The following is an 18,976-nucleotide window of genomic DNA, read 5'->3' as shown; positions in this document are numbered from 1 at the left end:
CTAGAGAAGAATGTGTATTCTGTTGCTTTGGGATGGAATGTTCTGAATATATCTGATGTCCATCTGGTCCAATGTATCATTTAAGGCCTTTATTTCCTTGTTGATCTTTTGCTTGGATGATGTGTCCATTTCAATGAGGAGGGTGCTAAAGTCCCCTACTATTATTATATCATTGTCGATATGTTTCTTAGATTTTGTTATTAATTGATTTATATAATTGGCTGCTCTCATGTTAGGGGCATCAACATTTAAAATTATTAGATCTTCTTGTTGGACAAACCCTTTAAGTGTGATATAATGTCCTTCATCATCTCTTATTATAGTCTTTGGCTTAAAATCTAATTGATTTTAAGGATTGCCTTAAAATATATAATATTTTAATATTGATATAAGGATTATACTGATATAAGGATTGCCACCCCAGATTTCTTTTGATGACCATTAGCATGGTAAATTGTTTTCCACCCCCTCACTTTAACTTTGGGGGTGTCTTTAGGTCTAAAATGAGTTTCTTGAGACAGCATATTGATGGGTCTTGTTTTTTTTTTCATCTGTTCTGATACCCTGTGTCTTTTGATTGAGGCATTTAGCCCATTTACACTCAGGGTAACTACTGAAAGATATTAATTTAATGCCATTGTATTGCCTGTAAGGTGACTATTACTGTCTCTGTTCCTTTCTGGTGTACTACTTTTAGGCTCTCTCTTTGCTTAGAGGACGCCTTTCAGTATTTCTTGTAGGACTGGTTTGGTGTTTGCAAATTCTTTAATTTTTGTTTATCCTGGAAGCTTTTAATCTCTCCTATTTTCAATGAAAGCCTAGATGGATATAGTATTCTTGGCTGCATGTTTTTCTCATTTAGTGCTCTGAATATATCATGCCAGTTCTTTCTGGCCTGCCAGGTCTCTGTGGAAAAGTCTGATGCCAATCAAATATTTTCACCATTGTATGTTATAGACTTCTTGCCCTGAGCTGCTTTCAGGATTTTCTCTTTGTTACTAAGACTTGTAAGTTTTACTGTTAGATGACAGGTTGTGGACCTATTTTTATTGATTTTGAGGGGGATTTTTTGCGCCTCCTGGATTTTGATGTTTGTTCCATTTGCCATATAAGGGAAATTCTCTACTATAATTAGCTCCAATATACCTTCTGCCCCCCCTCTTTCTTCTTCTTCCAGAATCCCAATTATTCTAATACTGTTTCATCTTATGGTATCACTTATCTCTCACATTCTCCCCTCTTGATCCAGTAGTTGTTTGCCTCTCTTTTGCTCAGCTTCTTCACTCTCCATCATTTGGTCTTCTATATCACTAATTCTCTCTTCTGCCTCATTTATCCTAGGAGTAAGAGCCTCCATTTTTTATTGCATCTCATTAATAGCTTTTTTAAAAAATTTCAACTTAGTTAGATTTTAGTTTTTATATCTCCAGAAAGAGATTTTATTTGTCCAGAAAGAGTCTCTCTATTATCTCTATTATCTTCCATGCCTTTTTTGAGCCCAGTTAACACCTTGGGAATCATTGTTCTGAACTCCAGTTCTGACATATAACCAATATCCATATTGATATTGATTAGTCAATATTAGTCAATATTGATTAGTCCCTAGCCATCAGTACTGCCTCTTCTTCTTTTTTTGTGTGTTGTTTTTCTGCTTTGTCATTTTATCTAGATAAGAATATATGAACAAGAAAATAAAATACTAAAAAGGTGGCAAAACCCCAGAAAAATGTACGCTAACCAAATCAGAAGAGATCCATAACTGGGGGAAGAAGAAAAGGGAAAAAAGAAATAAAAATTTAAAAAAATAAAAATAAAAAAATTATCTATCTGTCATCTCTCTCTCTCTCTCTCTCTCTCTCTCTCTATATATATATATATATATATATATATGACTGGTGAATAGAATAGAGTCACCCACTTGATTTTGGGTATATTTTGGTTTCTTAGAAGAAATTACCTTCCAAAATTTTAAAGAAAGAAAAAATTATATATGTATATATATACAAAAATAAGGGTAAGCACAATGAAGGGATGGAATATGACTGTAAAGATGAAAATTTTTAAAAAATCCTAGAAAAGGGAATGGATAAGATAAGTTTGTTGGAAAAAGGAAAAAAAGAAAAAAGAGGAGGGAATGTGCTCAGACTGGAGACTAGACCAAAGCTATGTGCTAGATTAGAGTATATTTTGATCTATTAGAAGAAATTGTATCCCAAATTTTTTAGAAATAAAAACCTATATGTAGGGATGCCTGGGTGGCTCAGTTGGTTAAGCAGCTGCCTTCGGCTTAGGTCATAATCCCAGCGTCCTGGGATCGAGTCCCACATCGGGCTTCTTGCTCCACAGGGAGCCTGCTTCTCCCTCTGACTCTGCCTGCCACTCTGTCCGCCTGTGCTTGCTCTCACTCTCTCTCTCTCTCTGACAAATAAATAAATAAAATCTTAAAAAAAAAACCTATATGTATACAAAAAATAAGTTTAAATACAATGAAGGGATAAAATATGACTATAACAATGAAGTTTTAAAAAGTTTTTTTTTAGAAAGATATTATTAAGATAAACTAGTTAAAAATGCTGAAAGTGGAAAGAGGAAAAGTTAAAAAAGATAGATGAAAATAGATAAAAATAGATAAAATGGATAAAAATAGATAAAAATAAGAAAAAAATAAAATTAAAAGGAAATTTAACTCTGCAAGACTAAAGGATCATGGGGAAAAAAGCCGTGAATTCTATAAGTTGCTTTCCCCAGTGGAGTTCCTCTGTTCTCCTTGATTAGTGAGCTCGGTCTTGGCTGGATGGTCTTGCTGAATTTCTTGGGGGTGGGCCTGTTTCAGTGATTCTCAAATGTCTTTGCCTGAGATGGAATTGCACCACCCTTGCCAGGGGCCATCCCCACCCCCACCCAGTGGTCTATCTTCCTGTAGCTTCCGATTCACGTCTCAGCACGTCCTACCTTCCAGAAAATGGTTCCTTTTCTGTTTCTAGAATTGCTGCTCTTCTTCTCGTCTGTCTCCTGTTGAGTTTCACCAAATAGTTTAGAATGGTTTCATACCTATCTAGCTCAGCTCCTGAGATAGGATGTCGTTTTAGTCTTCTACCCCTCCGCCATCTTGCCTCTCCTCTCTACATATGTTTTTATCAATTTCACAAGTGTTGGATTGTGTTTGAAGTATACAGTTTGTGTGTTTATCTTTAGTGTCTGAGTAAGAACATGCAGGCATAATGCAATTTATCAAGGCAACAGTGGACCTAAAATATTAGGTCAGTTTCCTTTCATTTTGTCTTTTTTTTGTCTTCTATTATCATAAAATAATACTCTTTCATCTCTTGAGCAAAATAAATCTTTGTAGTTATTGTTTCACAAACTCATCAGACCGTGTCCTTGATAAGACAGAAGTCTGTCTGATAATTTGGGCATCCAGATGTTACCCCAGGATGATTTACTTGAGTTTTTTATTTATACCTGTGCTTAAAATTTGAAATGGATGAATTTTCTAGATGAAAAAAAAAGGATATTTGCACAGTTATCTGCTTGAATTTTATGTGGCTGAAAGATGATAAATTTCTATTTTTTATTGGTACTTGTTTTTTAAATTTTGAACTTTAAGCTTTTTAGGAAAAAAAATAGTCCTGAGATAACCCAATTACACTTATGGATGAGGTGAAAAAAATTGTTGTATCTAAAATAGTAGAATGAGTCACCAGCATTTCTTGCAACTTGGTAGTTTAACTTATTTTTTTTTAAGATTTTATTTATTTGACAGAGACAGAGATCACAAGTAGGCAGAGAGGCAGGCAGAGAGAGAGAGAGAGGAGGAAGCAGGCTCCCCGCTGAGCAGAGAGCCCGACGCAGGACTCGATCCCAGGACCCTAAGATCATGACCTGAGCCAAAGGCAGAGGCTTTAACCCACTGAGCACCCAGGCACCCCGGGAGTTTAACTTATAACCAGAAGTTGAAACAAAATGTTTCTATTTAGAATTGTAACAACACCAATGGAAATGCATTTAAATGATAAAACTATTCCGAATTAAGGCATCAGCTTGAAGACCACACTTAGTATAGTTAAATAAAATCTCTGGAAGCTGATCACAAATAGATCAAAGCTACTGGATTCATAAGCTATTTTCCTTTGACACTTAAAATAAGATATAAGTTTAGCGTGCCATCATAAGGTACAGCTTCAAAATCTCGCAAATCACGAACGAGGTGCTTGGAAGTTAGGGTCAGTATATTCCCAGGAGCGTGAACCATTGTGGAGAAAGCCCATCAATTAGGACTTCCCATATCCTGATTAACTTTTAAAAGAGTCAATATATTATCTTTTACTTCTGCCTTCTTTTAGTGCTTGAATACCCTCATATCAAGAAGAATGAGTTGTAGAAATACAGACTTTGTCAAATGCTGAAAAGGACTCTGACTTCCGGCCCAGGACGGTGTATCTGAGATGAGGTGGTCAGGTGGCCGGGGTCGTCCGCTCAGTGTCTGCCGTTCCCGGCATGCTCCGCAGACCGGGAGCTCTTCTTAAGTGAAAGAAGCGGGACTGGAGTAGAGGCCGTTTAATTAAAACACTGGAAATCACGAGACTGGGATTCAACTGAATGTCCGTTTTAAGAAGTTTACAGAGATTTTTCTCAGCAAAAGCATCACACAAGGGAAGAAAATCATCAGAAGGGAAATAAAGGCACCCAGACCCCAAGCTCTGCGAGTAACCCCCCATCTTCTATCTGCCCAGACTTCCTAGTTAGGAATTAATTTGGTTTTAAGCCAAACTTACAGGAAAAGACTCTGACACATTAGTATTCCTTCTGTTACTCTTGAACTGAACCCATGAGACCAAAAGTTAAAGCAACAACCCAACGCTAAAAGCAAACATTATTTTTTCTAAGACCCATAGTAACATAAAATGAGTAGAAAACTGAAATCATCCTTGTAGGTCTGAAATTAATCTGATGACTGGGACCGACCAGAAAATTCTGGTGAGTTTTGGTAATTCAAGAATCTGTCTGTATCGAACTTGTCATTGGGTTAGAGCCGTTTTCATGATTATTTCAGCCCATCTGAGAGAGGTTCAAAAATCATCTTAGGTTGTCCTCCTAAGCTGAGTTCTCTTTATTCAAACCTGGAAACCCTCTGCGTTTCATTCTCCATCACTTGGGACAGCAAGGTTAAGTAGTTTCTCACATTGCTACTTTGTTACGTTTTGGGGACAATGGTGGCCCATGACCTTTGCTTGATTGCTCCTGCAGCTCCCTGCGGAGGCCAGTACACGGGATCCGAAGGGGTCGTCTTGTCGCCCAACTACCCTCATAATTACACGGCTGGCCAGATATGCCTCTACTCCATCACGGTGCCCAAGGAGTTCGGTAAGTTGGCTTTTCAGCCTTGTAGTCATCATCCCGTGTCATATTGGTTTCATTGATGATTCTTCTGCCATTGCAGCTCTCGATATAATAAAATAATACACAAGAAGATGAGTTGTATTACAGCAGAGGTTTTCTGAAGGTACAGAGTATCCACTACAATTCTTTCATCAATGTGATATAAAATGCTTAATGTTCTTCTGAGATCGTGATCCAGAATAATCAGAGAGAACACGATTGGCTTTGCTTCTACTTTTGCTAGAAAGCATCCCCCCCTCCCCCGCCAGGGAGGATAACCAAGAAAAATGGGCCAGGGGAACACTGTCTGTTAATTGGTACATACATTTTGTAATCAGATTATAATGGAAATCCCTGGATCACTGAAGTCACCTCTGAGTGATTGTGATGCAGAAATAGGCTGAGCCCCTATCTGGTTCCTTTGCACGTAATTTGTGATGGTCCCTCCGCATGCTTCCAATCTGAGCCAGCTTTCCGAAAGGCTTCGTTTCTAGAAGGGCCTTCCTGGGGTGGGGGGTGGAGGTCTGCCCTCTGTCTACCCAAAGCTGGATTCCCACACCTCTAATCTCACTCTTGACCACAGATATTTCTTATGATTTGAGTTATTTTCTGGAGTCAATGAGATAGAAGCTTTTATAGCTTCATAGCCAAGTTTCTTTTTTTCCCCTCCAATACTAAAATTTAAAACCTTACATACTTAAGGTGTTTTTTGTTCTTTAGAGTCAAAATAGCAGCTACCTACTCATAGATATAAAGCAAAATTATAAAAATTCTAAGGGTAGAATCTGTTTGAGGGAAAACATTTTAAAAAGTACAGTTATATGATAGGAATATATATATATATATATATATATATATATATATATATATATATAGCTGGTTAAGAAAATGGCATGTGGGAGACCAGTGGTTTCTGTAAATTTCTGTTATTTACGGTGCACAGGTCTGTTCACGCTAATGAAAACCTCTGCCAGGCGCTGATGTCAGCCTTAGGTAGTTTAGATCACGGGCCCTTCGTGAACGGTGTGATGTACCTTGCTTGGTCTCTGAAGCCCCAGCACTAGTGTCCACCCTGGGCCAGTTGTTAAGAGCGATGGGGTTTTCAGGTGGGGCCTTTCTTGTAGCATCTCGCTCGGTTAGGAGGAGATGGTGTTGGGAGCGTCAGCGATGATGGACGTGTTCCTGGAGACCAGGGCAGAGGGACCAGCTTCCCAAGGGCAAAGGGCTTCACTTACTCTGCGAATGAATAGCACCTCCTACTCTCATTTAAGAAAGTGAGAGGACTTCAGAATGTTCAATTTTGTTATGATAAACAGACAAGAAAACTTAGAATAGCTCCTAATCCCCACTCTTTATGCCAGACCAATTCCTCTGATGTCACTTACTTGGACCCAGTAAATCCATTTTTTCCACCCAAGTGCCCCGCAGCAGCCTCCAATTACTCCCCGTGAATATTCCTCTTATTTCTGTTCATAGATACATGACAAACTGTACTTATCACAATGGAATACAGCATCCAGAGCCTATGACGTTGGTTTGTTTCAAAGTTTATTGAATTGTCACAATGTGATTTTTTTTTTAGCAGAAAAAAAAAGGGTCAAACCTTTATCCTAAATATTGAGCATTGTTTCCCAATCTGAAATGTGTAATGATATACATGTATCACATTGTATCCAGGCAGAAAGTTTTAATTTGAAATTAAAATAGTTATACGGAGTATTTAATGAAAATCTATAGTGTCTTATATCTTCTACTTTCTACTCTTCTTTACTCTTTCCTGGGAAGTAAATTAATTCAATAATTAATTCAATAATCGTCACAAGGGCCAAGACGAATAAAATATAGTCTGTGCCTGTGAAATGCCCAGTTTTGAATCCCTCGTCGGCTGGTGGGGTGAACATTGCTAGGCGGGAAGGGACACAGTGCGGTGAGCACAGGCTCCAGTGGGAAGGACGTTCAAGGCAGGTCTTCACATACCCCAATCTCTCCCTGTTTTCACTCAAAAGCATCACCGAAGTATCCTTTCTAAAACAAATCTCTGATCATGGAAACACCTTGATCGACATCTTTACTCCCTTTTTTGCCCACAAGCAAACTCCACGTATGTAGGTGTGGCCTGCCAAGCCCTGAAGTCTCAGCTGCTGTGGCCTTTGCTGCCCAATTCCCTCCTCTCTCCCTCCCTCTTGGAGCACCTGCCAAACCAGACCAAGGACCACATTCCATGGTCCCCTGCGGAACCAGCGTCTGAATGGTCCCGGGCAGAAAGGAGCGCCCCGCATGTCATTTGTACACACGGAGGGCTACAGTCCTCCTGCTTTAAGACCAGCGATGCTGCTGTCTCCCCAGCCGGACGTGGACTCCCCCACAGCTGGAAACAGCTGCCCTGTGGCTCACGTCCTATGGCCCCATACTCATTCCTGTCACAGTCACGTCTAGCTGCAGTGTCCACAGCCCTGAGCAGGGGTCACTCGTGGCAGACATCTGCTCTGTGGGGCGGAACCAGTCAGGGGCCTGAACTCAGCCCCAGCAGCCTCACCAAAGCAGCCTCAGTGCACGTCAAATAAAGACATGCAGAACCTGACTCTTTCTTTGTTGCGGGAGCACCGCACATGTTGGCACACAGCCGGCCCAGGGCCTTGTTTCTAATCTCCGCCGTCTTCAGATTCTGCTGTAAAGTGGATGCTTTCTAAGAGTCTCTTAAAGTAACGATTGATTAATTAGTTAGATCAAAGTTTCTTGAAATTATGGGCCTATGATTCACTTTTATACTATTGAAAAGACGCAAGCATCCTCCTCCAACATGATGAAGAATTGTTTTGGGGGGCGGGAGGTTTGAACAAAGGCATTGTATGAGCCAGAACCATGTGGAAATCATAATGTTCTCTTCCTCTTTCTAATTCTTTGTTTTAGACTACCTCATGCACAGGGAAAGTCCTCCTTGCTCTCATGCTTCCTTAATTGTTTCTCTCCAGGAAATTATAAAGGAATTATAAAATCTTAAAATACATGTGTACGGGTGTGCATATATTTATTACCTGTTCGGTACATGTGATGCGTATTATACATGTCTGTATATGTGATGCACACCTGCAATAGGGTACATGGCATGTGTAGAATACATATATATGTGGAACACACACACACACACACACACACACAAGCTGTTACAGTTAGAGCCCCTCCATTCTGCCAACACTTACATTAATTCCCTCATTAAATTCTGATATGTGTACCTGACATGTCCATATCCATTTCTTGCTCAAGATGATTTAGAAGGATTCTAGTTTAAACCTTACATATAAACAAGAATCAGTTGGTCCTGGTTTACGTGCCAAATCACAAGTTTCTAAATGTTCTAAAGTCTCTATTGTCAATTTGAGTACAAAATAATTTATGAAGTTTGAAGTAGTGAAATGCACAGCTGTGCTCTACTGGGAAGAGGTGTGCTCTTTTACTGATACGGCCTATCAGAAAGTATCAGAAATAAAGTTGGGCAGTGGAATGACAATAAACAATTTCTATAGCATGTTGTTGACTTGTGTATAAATTGTAATGAGTTTGTAAGAATTTGGCCATAACAATCCTAAGTAAAGAATTTTAATTTCTTTTACAATTTGGCATGTTTTTAGTTTAATTTTTTGGGTTGATTTTAAAGCCTACAGATGTCTTGATCCCTGTTCCCACAAAATGCCATTAACTGCTCATAAATACGTGGCGGGCCTTGTGGCTGTTCTTCTACTATCCTAATATAATACTGGAAGGAATTAATATTAACATTCAATTAATTTCCAATTAATTTAATTAATTCCAATTAATATTCAATTAATATTCAAACTATATGGGGAAGTATTATTAAGTATGAAGTCATCAAGAAGCAAAATAAAATTATTTAAGCAAGTAAAACATCTTAGAAAAGAGAAAACCCCCAAAAAAGAGAGACAGAGAGAGAGAAAGAAAACCAGTTAACTGTTTTCTACAGGATTCTTAGGATCATGATCTTTGGAGAAACCAATAAATAGGTAGGACAACCACAATCTCCATGTCTTTATTTGCGAGACAGCACAACATGCCAACCCTACCCCTTTATTTTGCAGTGGTGTTTGGACAATTTGCCTATTTCCAGACGGCACTGAACGATTTGGCGGAATTATTTGATGGAACACACCCACAAGCCAGACTTCTCAGCTCACTCTCTGGGTCACATTCAGGTAAACATTCAATGAATATTGTCTTGAATTTAATTTAGACAGCTAGAATGAGTCATTTTGAACTTGTTTTTTTTTTTCTTTTTAATGAAAGAAGAATGCAATCCTCTTTGAGTTTTCTTGCTTGTTTAACAAAATCTTATTCCTGATGGAAAATTTCAAATGTATTTTATCCTACGTATAAAACCACTGACTGTTATCATTTTACTTATTAACATTGTAGAAAATATAATATCTGTCTCAATAACAAAGACAAATATCAGGAAAAGAGGGGTAATAAACTGTCTTGTGTATTCTGTTTTCTCTTTCATGTCTCATGATCTTCCTGGAGATAAACAGTATCAATGTTTTGGTCTAAATCATTACCAGGCTTTAAATACACACATATAGGGAGGCATCACACTCATGCATGCCCTTGAGTGCGTATGTGCACACATGGACATGAGCGTGTGCACACGAACGCATGGGAACGTATGGGGGTCTTCATGAAACAGCGATGTCATTTCACAACTCAGTCTTTTTGCCAAACTCTTGCATAAAAGCAAAAATGGAGTCTTCCCCTACCAAAAAATAAGAATATACACCAAAAACAATTAGTTTTAGTGCTGATTAGTATTCACTTGGTCAGTGCAGCCTAATCTCCATAGCCCCTCGTGCACTCGGACCTTGTGCAAACCGCACGGTTTCTGCCGCTGGTGCGTTTTCATCGTTTACCAGAACAAGGCACATCGGTGCATCACAAACTCTTGCCAACCAAGGTTAGGATTTGATTATTTCTGGTTTCTCCCTATTATTAACTGAGGGCCTTAAGATTATTATTTCCTGCCAACGTCCAATGATGCAATGTCTGGAAACGCATCAGAAGATACAGGTTTAAAATATTGATACCTGGGGACAAGTTCACCTCTGAAAAGCTAATGCCGTTCACCTGCCCTGTAGCAGCATTTGAGAGAGACTGTTCCTCTAGGGCAGGTGGACTTTAAAAGGTGGAGATATGTTTTCAGAACATTTTGTTTGTTCGTTTGTTTTGTTACTGTTTTCTGAATGCTTTAGTATTTTTAAAATCAGCTTTGGATTCAGATTTTCTTAACTTTCTTATTTAAAAAAAAAATCCCAGCAAGTCATTTTCAAATATAGTTGATTCTGAGTCAGCAGTAAGTCGGACGCTTCGGTTGCCCGCATTGTCGGCTGGCAGACCCGTCACCAGTGCCCGCTCCATGAGACGATTGCTAAAGCAACATTTGAACAGAACGAATGGATAAGAACAGTTTTAAAATCTTGATAGATACAATATGTCTGAGTCCTGAACCCAAAGGGAAATTTCACAGAAGTCCAACAGTTCCATGAGAAACTCCAAGTTAATAATTACTTGCCAAATATTGTCCCCAATGGTGCAGTGCCTCCCGTGGATCTCCTGTATGGTCTCTGATTTTTTCCTCAGGTGAAACATTACCTTTGGCGACATCAAATCAGATTCTTCTGCGATTCAGCGCCAAGAGCGGAGCGTCTGCCCGGGGCTTCCACTTCGTTTACCAAGGTAGAGTTCTGCACGCTGCGGTCTTCCCCGGTGCTGTCCCACCCTGTGCCCGGTTAAAGCACAAACGATATCTACGTTGCGTTGTTTTGCTTTATATTTAGGGAACTGAGTGTATTCGTATATTTATACCCAAACGATTTATCAGGAACATCACAGCTTTCCTTTTGACACTGAAATAGGATATTGCTTCTACGAAGACACGGAACCGGCTCTTTGCTCCGGCACCGTCGGGGACCGTGCGGACCACCTCTCCTGTCACAGCCCCTCACATTAGCCAAGGGATTTCACAATTATCACAGTATTTTATGTAATTAGGCAAAGTGTTTCATGATGGTTTAGATTTTAGTAACTGCTTTAATAAAATACCTTTAAGCACATTGTACAATTCCAGACCTCCCTGTAAAAACTATTGAAAAAGCGACTTCACAAAATCACACAAATCCCCAAATACTACCCATGCACCTTCCCTCCACCTGTTTTATTTTGTTTGTGTTCTATTAACTTCTGACACTTTGAAACCCTTATATTTATTTATTTTTAAATTGGAGAGTATTCAAAATGTCTAAGATTGCGCAAAGATTCTTTAAAAATGAGGAGTTCCCCCCTATTTCTAGTTTACCTTTATTTTGCATGTTCATTACATTAACTTAAAAAAACATACGTAAACTATTTTTACACTTTCTGAAGACCAAAGCAGGCCTTTGGATGGAACTTGGAATTGCTGTGTAGATTGCGACGTGCGGAGATCACCATCTACAGAGATAAACTGTCTGTTCCAAAATAAGAAGGAATGCTTAGTTTTTCTAGGTTTCAGTGTTGCTGGAGGCTAGAGAGATTCCTCGCTGCTCTTAAATATTTTCTTCAGAAGTGGAGGAAGATCACTTTCTAGCACTGCTTTCTTCCTTTAATAGAGACTTTTTCAGAAAACATACTAGGCAGCATTATCATGTTTATAAAAAAATTATGGAAAATGTGTTATTTCATTAATAACTCATTCCTAAGACTCTTACATGGCAAAATCCAAGCCCTCAAAATATTTTTATCATCTCTATAATTATAAAATAATTATTTTATAAATTATAGACTATTTTGCTATAAAACCTCTTCTGTGTTCAGCAATAAGATGATCTGAGAAAGAATGGAAAAGGAATAGGAAAGTATCTGACAGCAAGCGGCAGGGAAAGTATCTCTAATCCAGTGTAGGCAGTAAGTGCTTCAATGATGTTTCTACTCAATTACGATCAGTTACATTGTTCTAAATTATACCTTTTCTTAAAATATAAACCATTAAACCAATATTTTAATGAGCTTTATTGGACAGTGACCAATGTAGGCAACTCACCTTTTAGTCCTAATTTTCTTTAAATAAATTATTATTTTGCAGAAGCAAATTTACAAACCCAGATACATTGGGGTAACATATAAAGATACCAAGGACCTCTTGGTTTAAATACATATTTAATCCTGGAAAAATTCAAGTTGCTGGCATGGTCCATCTTGATAAGGGGTGTTTTTTGGTCTTTTTTTTTATACGATTAGAAAATCAATCAGATCATTGGATAAAATATCTGAGGCAACTGACCCCATGTCTATCCTATTTACAAATATTATCATCAGAAGTCATGATTTTAAAACTTACATTTCTTGGTTTAAAGTAACATATTACCATTACAATGAATCAAAACAAAAAAGTAGAAAGAAAATCATTTATAAGAGGAATACATCCTCCTTGTCTTTACGAATATATAATGACTCTATCATCCTCAATATTGTATTATATTAAGTCTCAGTATACCTCCTTTTCATGCTTTGTGCCTACAGTGAGTTTATGCAAAAATTGATGTCTTTTTATCAAAGCTAAATCCTTTGGAAGTAAAGAACTAGAATCATGAACGCAGTTTATAAATCAGTGAGGAGCACCTGGGGACGTTTTCGATGTATACACAAAGCTCAATTGAACATTGCCTCCGGAAGATGGCAGTTCTATGGAAGCCAAGCAATTATTTGCAATCTATGTTGTAAAAACTTCCTGAAAAGTTCTTTTGTATGCCACTTATGGCTTCATTCTTTCACAAGTTATTAAAGCCTGAAATTGCACAGGGACTTTGTGACACCCGTGATGATAGGGTGTCTAACCCTGTTAACGGACAGCTGTGTTATATGGAGTGGTTAGAGACCTCTCTGGCCAACAAGGTGGCAGGACCAGGGTGTGGAGGCCAGGATTGCTGTCTCTTGGCCTCCATGTGGTCCTGGTTAATAAAGAGGCATTAATAATGAGGAAGTTTCTGTCTTTCTGATCTTGCGGAGAAATGGATGTGATAGAGGCTTTTTTACTTATTTATTTATTTTTTTCTTACAAAGTATCCTCATTGACTTTTGCCTTTGCTGTTTTTCATTTGCTTTCCACGCTACTTTGAGGTAGAAGGGCATATTTGAAAGAGAGTTAGTTAGGACCCATGAGCACCCCAAAGGAGGCTAGTCAGTGCAGGGGAGGGACCTTCCTAATACAAGACTTTAAATAGCTCTTCCACAAAGGTTTAACTCAGCACCTGCGAAGAGTTTTGTTTGGCTGCTGGACGTTATGGAATTAAAGACTCAAGGACATTGTCTACACGGGATGGAGCAACCAATTCACGGGTCACCAGTCCTACAAGGATGGTGTGCGCTGGACAGAGACTGAGAAGAAATAATGTGTTTCCCTGAACATTGAGCACCTTTTAGAAAAAGTGGCTCAGGCATCAGTCCTCCTTGGGCAACCTGGCATCTGCCTCTGATTCAGCAGCCACACACCTCAGCAGCGTGACCATCAAACAGAATTCAGAAGCAAAAGATGCTGTGGGAACCCACCACGAGCAAACATCTAGGGATTCTACTGAAGTGTGAGCATCTCTCTCTCACTGTTCCAGAATTCAGCACCAGCCTGGACCTCTGTAGTATTTGTCCTGCATAAACACACTCCCATGAAGACAGGAGAACAACATACCTGGCTTGTAATCACGAATACATCCCAGTACTTTCTGGATTTCCTTTCAGACATGCAGAAGAAGGTTTCCTCCCAGCCTCAGCCCAGCTCCTAGGGATGCCTGAGCCTTTCTTCTCCTCCCTAGCCTCCCACACCTAGACCCTGGCAGGACCTACAATCAGGAAATGTGGTTCTGCACATTTAGATAATCTTTGCCACTGCACAAAAGAAATATATTACACCTAAAGTCGATGTATTCTTAGATCAATGAGAAAATCAGAATTCATGTCATCCTAAGAAAGCCTCCATGTGGGAGACTTACCTACTGTTTCTTAACAAATCGAGCACAGTCTGATTCCTCCAGGATGAGAGGAATCCTCATCCATAGCTATTCTATAAAGGACTTACATGGCCTTTATAGACTTTTTGTGGCCCCAAAATACACACCTTATAGTATTAAATCAACCTTAGCAACACTGGAAATAACATGGGAACCAGTCTGTGCATCCACAGAGGCCGACTAAGGCAGAGAAGACACTCTTCTCCTGTCTTGTTTGTTCCCAGGTTCATGCTGATATATGCAGGATGGTTCAAAGCCACCTACACTGCTCCCCATCCCTGCACTGCCCACCCCTCCTTGCTCTGCCCGACCCCTCCCTGCCCTGCCAGCCCCCTCCTGCTTTGCCTGTGCTCGGGACTGAATGTGGCTGACTAAACTTATGGTTAGTATGGGTGGCTCAGTCGGTGAAGCGTCCAATTCTTGATTCATCTCAGGTCCTGATCTCAGGGTCATGAGTTCAAGCCCCACGTGGGGCTCCCGCTCACCGTGGAGCCTACCTAAAATTAAACATGGTGGTTGCCAGTGTTCCTCATCAACAGAATACTATTTTGAACTGTCTTATGTTTACGACTTGGCTGTTTCCACATATCAATCATTTTTCTTATGTATTTCCATGTAGAATTCAACACTACCTTTTCTTGAAATAAGTCACTGATTCCAAACTTGGTAAACCAGGTAGGACTTACTGAGTATTTCAAGGGGAAAAGGAGGGCACATTTTTAGATCAAACCTCTGCACAGAGTCCAGCTTAAAAATGTCAGCTGGCCCCGAATCCCTGTCTTTCTGAGGCGTATTAGCTGTGTGGACAGCTCTGACCTAGATCCCCTCCCCCAGCCTCACCTGAAACGGCCTCTCGCCTCCCAGCCCGGCTTCCCAGATTCTCTAGCTCAGGGCTTCCTGGTCCAGGATCCTCTGATGGCAAGACTCACCTCCTTAGCATGACAAGAAAGAGAGGAACAATCTAGACACCTGGAAATGCATTTTTTGAGTTTGGGGAGGAAGAACTTTCACTAAAATTTCCTTTGCTCGAGGTCCTTCCGCGGCACATAAATGCATGTCTTGATTGATTTTCACCAGGCTTCATCTCCTTTTAGACGGCATCAATTACAAGGTTTTCCACTTCTAAGAAGTTCACATCTTGTATGAAAGGTTATAAAATACATACGTTTACCAAGATGAGTAAGCATAAATTTTGGTCATGATTCAGTGATACGTGTTTGAATTCACTGACTACTAATGGCTGCCCAAGTTTGATTTTTCAACGACCAGAACAGAATGATTTTGAAAAATAGACACATCCGTTGAAAAACAGATATAAATGAAACCGGGACGGCCGCCTCACTTAGACTTTGCAAGTGATTCGGTTTCGTCATTATTATGGCTGTTGTTGTTGTCTTCTTGTTACCCCTGCTCTGAAAGAGCGGCCGTGAAGATCCAGGAGACAGCTCCCACGCTTCCCCTCTCTGTGGGTGCTCTGGAAGCTCGCAGACCAGCCCCAGCTCCAGCCCCGGGACAGCGACAGCGCAGGAGCCCCCAGGACGTCGCTCATTCTGACCTCATCCCCTGTTCGCTTTCCATGGTGCTGATTTCCATTTTGTGTCTCAGCAGTAGGAAACCGTTTACTAGAAATAGAGTTTAATTACCGCAGAGGATGGAATTTCTCTCCGATGCTGCCTGAAGCATCCAGGGGAAGGGCAGGAACCAGAGGACATGCAGAGAGCAAAGGGAGCTGCCCACCGATTTTCCCCAGACCTTGCATGGACGTCAGGCCTCCCAGTCCCTGCTCGCTTCTGTTCCTTCTGCAGAATCACAGCTGTTCTTCTCCTCACTTTGGGAACGTCTTCTTCTAAAAGCTGTTCTTCATAATCTTATCCAAATGCAGGGTTTTTTTGTTTGTTTGTTTGTTTATTGTTATTTCCCTTTAAAAAGGACGATGATGAAGTTCATGAAGAAAGGCTCAACAGTGGCATGGGTCTGAATGACCTTGATGGTGTGTTGGTGCCCGTCCACGGGACCCTGGCGTGGCTGCACTACCCGGACAAACAGGGGCGAGGCCACTTACATTGGTGTGGAGGATTTGCCATCCCAAGAATGGGGGGCTTTCAATGTCATTCAGGACAAGTAGAAAAGAGGCCCTTGGAGATATTTCTCCATTTGGGTTAAACAAATTCTTGAGAATTGAAGCCTCCATGGGATATTTTTTATTCATTTCCTTTTTGCTCTCATGCTGTTTGCTCAACTGTTACAAAATACTCAAATATAGAAATTCAACAAATTGGAGCTTTGAGTAATTTTTATTATAATATTGGAGTTATTCTGCATCCTGTCTTTAGTTACAAAAAAAAGTCATTCTGATGTATCATTAATTGTTTCAGCTGGAGTTGTTAGTCTATAATTTTACAAATCGCCTTCTGACAGGAAACACGTCAACACTGAACTCAAGCACAGTTTTGTCAGAATCTCCTTCCGCCTTCGAGGCTCATAGAAGCGCTTGCTTAGCAGCCGTGACCCACGTGGCGTCTGCCACTGCTCAGGATCAGTCCCAAACATGAGGCCAGCCTGTTGGGAAAGCAGTGTGAGGAGCGAGGGGTTTTTGTTTTTTGTTTTTTTTTTTTTAAAGATTTTATTTATTTGTCAGAGAGAGAGGGAGAGAGAGCGAGCACAGGCAGACAGAGAGGCAGGCAGAGGCAGAGGGAGAAACAGGCTCCCTGCTGAGCAAGGAGCCCGATGTGGGACTTGATCCCAGGACACTGGGATCATGACCTGAGCCGAAGGCAGCTGCTTAACCAACTGAGCCACCCAGGCATCCCGAGCGAGGGTTGTTTTAAGGAAAACGAGTACCCAGGCACATTCTCCCCGAGGCCTGCACTGTTGCATGAGGACACACACAGTCTGAGAGAGAGGATCCCGGTGACGATAGAGACAGAGTCGCTTCTAGGGAACTGTGCAGAACAAAGACAGAATAACGCATTTTCAGGTGCCTCCCTCCAGGTCTGTTTCCCAAAGAGTTGGTCTAGTGTAATTAACAGGCGTCATTGCCAGTGGACGTATTTTTCAAACTGGATCCCTGCCCCTTTGGATTAAACAGAAGAATCTCTTACAGACAAAGAATTCCAATGGGCAAGGTAAATGGAGGCTCACCCCACCCTTGAACGAGGCTCGCCTGCTCTCAGCTGCCACCAAGGACCATAAGCACATGCCCGCAACCAAACAAGCTGCCCCAGTGAAGACCACACACCCGGAGACCCTGGGGATGTCCTTGAGAAAGTTCCAAGAGGGGCCAGTGATAGGACTGAGGTCCGTGCTCAGTGATTTGGGACAGGCTTACAGGCAGCTTTGCTTTCGCTCTGAGTCAGGTGCTGGCAGGGGAATCCAAGTGGTGTAGGGCATCTTGACTTTCATCAGGAGGCAGAAGGAGCGTCCATGTTGGTACAAATGGCAGAATCCTTTCTTTTTTTTAAGGCTAAATAGTATTTCACTGCATGGATAGAACACATTTTCTCTACCCATTCATCCCTCAGTGGACCGTTGGTTTGTTTCCAGGCTTGTTTCCATGGCATGTTCAGGATGCACTGAACATGGGGGGAGAAACATCTCTTTGAGATGCTGACGTGCGTACTGTTTGCATAGGCAGACCCAAAAGCGAGATTGCCGGATCCTACGGGGGAGTTCTATTTTTATTTTGTTATTGCATTGCAATGGCCTTGTTATACTCACTAGACTCTAAGGTCTTTGAGGATAAGAGCAAGTTCTTAGTCACCTCATTATCATGAGCACAGTGATTTGGGTGCTTGATTAATTTTAATTGCCTGAATATCACTCAATTCTCATAAGGCACTAATGCTCCTTATGCCACGTTTTCCTCGTCTGAAATGAGAATATAAGGCAGTCCTCAGGGTTGGTAAGAGGATGAAATGCAGATGGGAAAGTGCTCCCCAAGTCATTCCCTCTAGAAATTGCAGAGAGCGTTATTAATTCTTATATTAACATAAATTCTCTCTGGACTCCTCTTAACTCCGCTTAACTTCCAAGAGGTTATTTTGGCTTCCCAAGGAAGATACAGACGACTGTGTTGTATGTTTGCTTCTAGCTGTGCCTCGAACCAGCGATACCCAGTGCAGCTCTATCCCTGAGCCCAGATACGGAAGGAGAATTGGCTCGGAGTTTTCGGCAGGTTCGATCGTCCGTTTCGAGTGTAACCCGGGATACCTCCTTCAGGGCTCCACGGCTATCCGCTGCCAGTCCGTGCCCAATGCTCTAGCCCAGTGGAATGACACAGTCCCGAGCTGCATAGGTAAGCCTGCGTCCAAGAGGTGGGATTCCTTGCGCACGCTGCCCCGCCCAGCCTCCCAGCTGGTTGAAGAGCTGTTTCCCAGTGCTTATGTCCGGTCTCCAACTGGTCATGCTCAGACCTGTCTAAAAACGAGGCATTTTATCCGACGTAATTGAGCAGCAGCTAAACCCTCAAGATTACTACGTTTCATGAAACTGCTCATTAGATAAAAAAGTATGAAACATGTTTTCTTTCTCAGTACTTATTAAGTATGCCATTA

General features: G+C 40.9%; 1 protein-coding gene across 1 annotated transcript in view; it reads left to right on the top strand.

Annotated features, from left to right (window-relative positions):
- CSMD1 (CUB and Sushi multiple domains 1) overlaps positions 1–18,976 on the top strand; it is a 732,674-nt gene that overhangs the window by 495,925 nt on the left and 217,773 nt on the right. Inside the window, exons 26-29 of the mRNA XM_044225749.1 lie at positions 5,248–5,364; positions 9,474–9,587; positions 11,026–11,121; positions 18,514–18,717. Coding sequence (XP_044081684.1) covers positions 5,248–5,364; positions 9,474–9,587; positions 11,026–11,121; positions 18,514–18,717 — 531 coding nt within the window. The remainder of the gene's footprint in view (positions 1–5,247; positions 5,365–9,473; positions 9,588–11,025; positions 11,122–18,513; positions 18,718–18,976) is intronic.

This window comes from Neovison vison, chromosome 11 (assembly GCF_020171115.1).
Source record: "Neovison vison isolate M4711 chromosome 11, ASM_NN_V1, whole genome shotgun sequence".
In the NCBI taxonomy this organism is placed as follows: domain Eukaryota; kingdom Metazoa; phylum Chordata; class Mammalia; order Carnivora; family Mustelidae; genus Neogale; species Neogale vison.
Note: the sequence above shows the minus strand (reverse complement) of the source record. Positions and strands in the feature narration are given on the sequence as shown.